The 304-nt window shown below is 60.9% G+C and overlaps 1 protein-coding gene across 1 annotated transcript in view; it reads left to right on the forward strand.

Moving 5' to 3' along the window:
- The first annotated feature begins 42 nt into the window (after window positions 1-42).
- BCL2 (BCL2 apoptosis regulator) overlaps window positions 43-304 on the forward strand; it is a 100,222-nt gene continuing 99,960 nt past the window's right edge. Inside the window, exon 1 of the mRNA XM_031059289.1 lies at window positions 43-154. Coding sequence (XP_030915149.1) covers window positions 43-154 — 112 coding nt within the window. The remainder of the gene's footprint in view (window positions 155-304) is intronic.

A 304-nucleotide genomic window follows, 5' to 3' on the forward strand; every position in this document is an offset into this window, starting at 1 on the left:
AACTGGGGCAGAATTGTGGCCTTCTTCGAGTTTGGCGGTGTGATGTGCGTGGAGAGCGTCAACCGGGAGATGTCTCACCTCGTGGACAGCATCGCTGCCTGGATGACCGAGTACCTGAACCGGCAGCTGCACAACTGGATCCAGGACAACGGAGGCTGGGTAAGTGCCCAACTGCTCGGTTCCTCTCCCAGCTCCGGCCTGTGGCTGGTGGGACCCCAGGTTGGGCAGTGCCCAGAGATCGCACTCGTGGCAGCAAAAGGTTTGCCCGGGGGGTGTCTGCAGTGGGATATGCCAAAGCAGAGCA

The sequence above is a fragment of the Geospiza fortis genome, unplaced genomic scaffold (assembly GCF_000277835.1).
Source record: "Geospiza fortis unplaced genomic scaffold, GeoFor_1.0 scaffold58, whole genome shotgun sequence".
Taxonomy (NCBI): Eukaryota; Metazoa; Chordata; class Aves; order Passeriformes; family Thraupidae; genus Geospiza; species Geospiza fortis.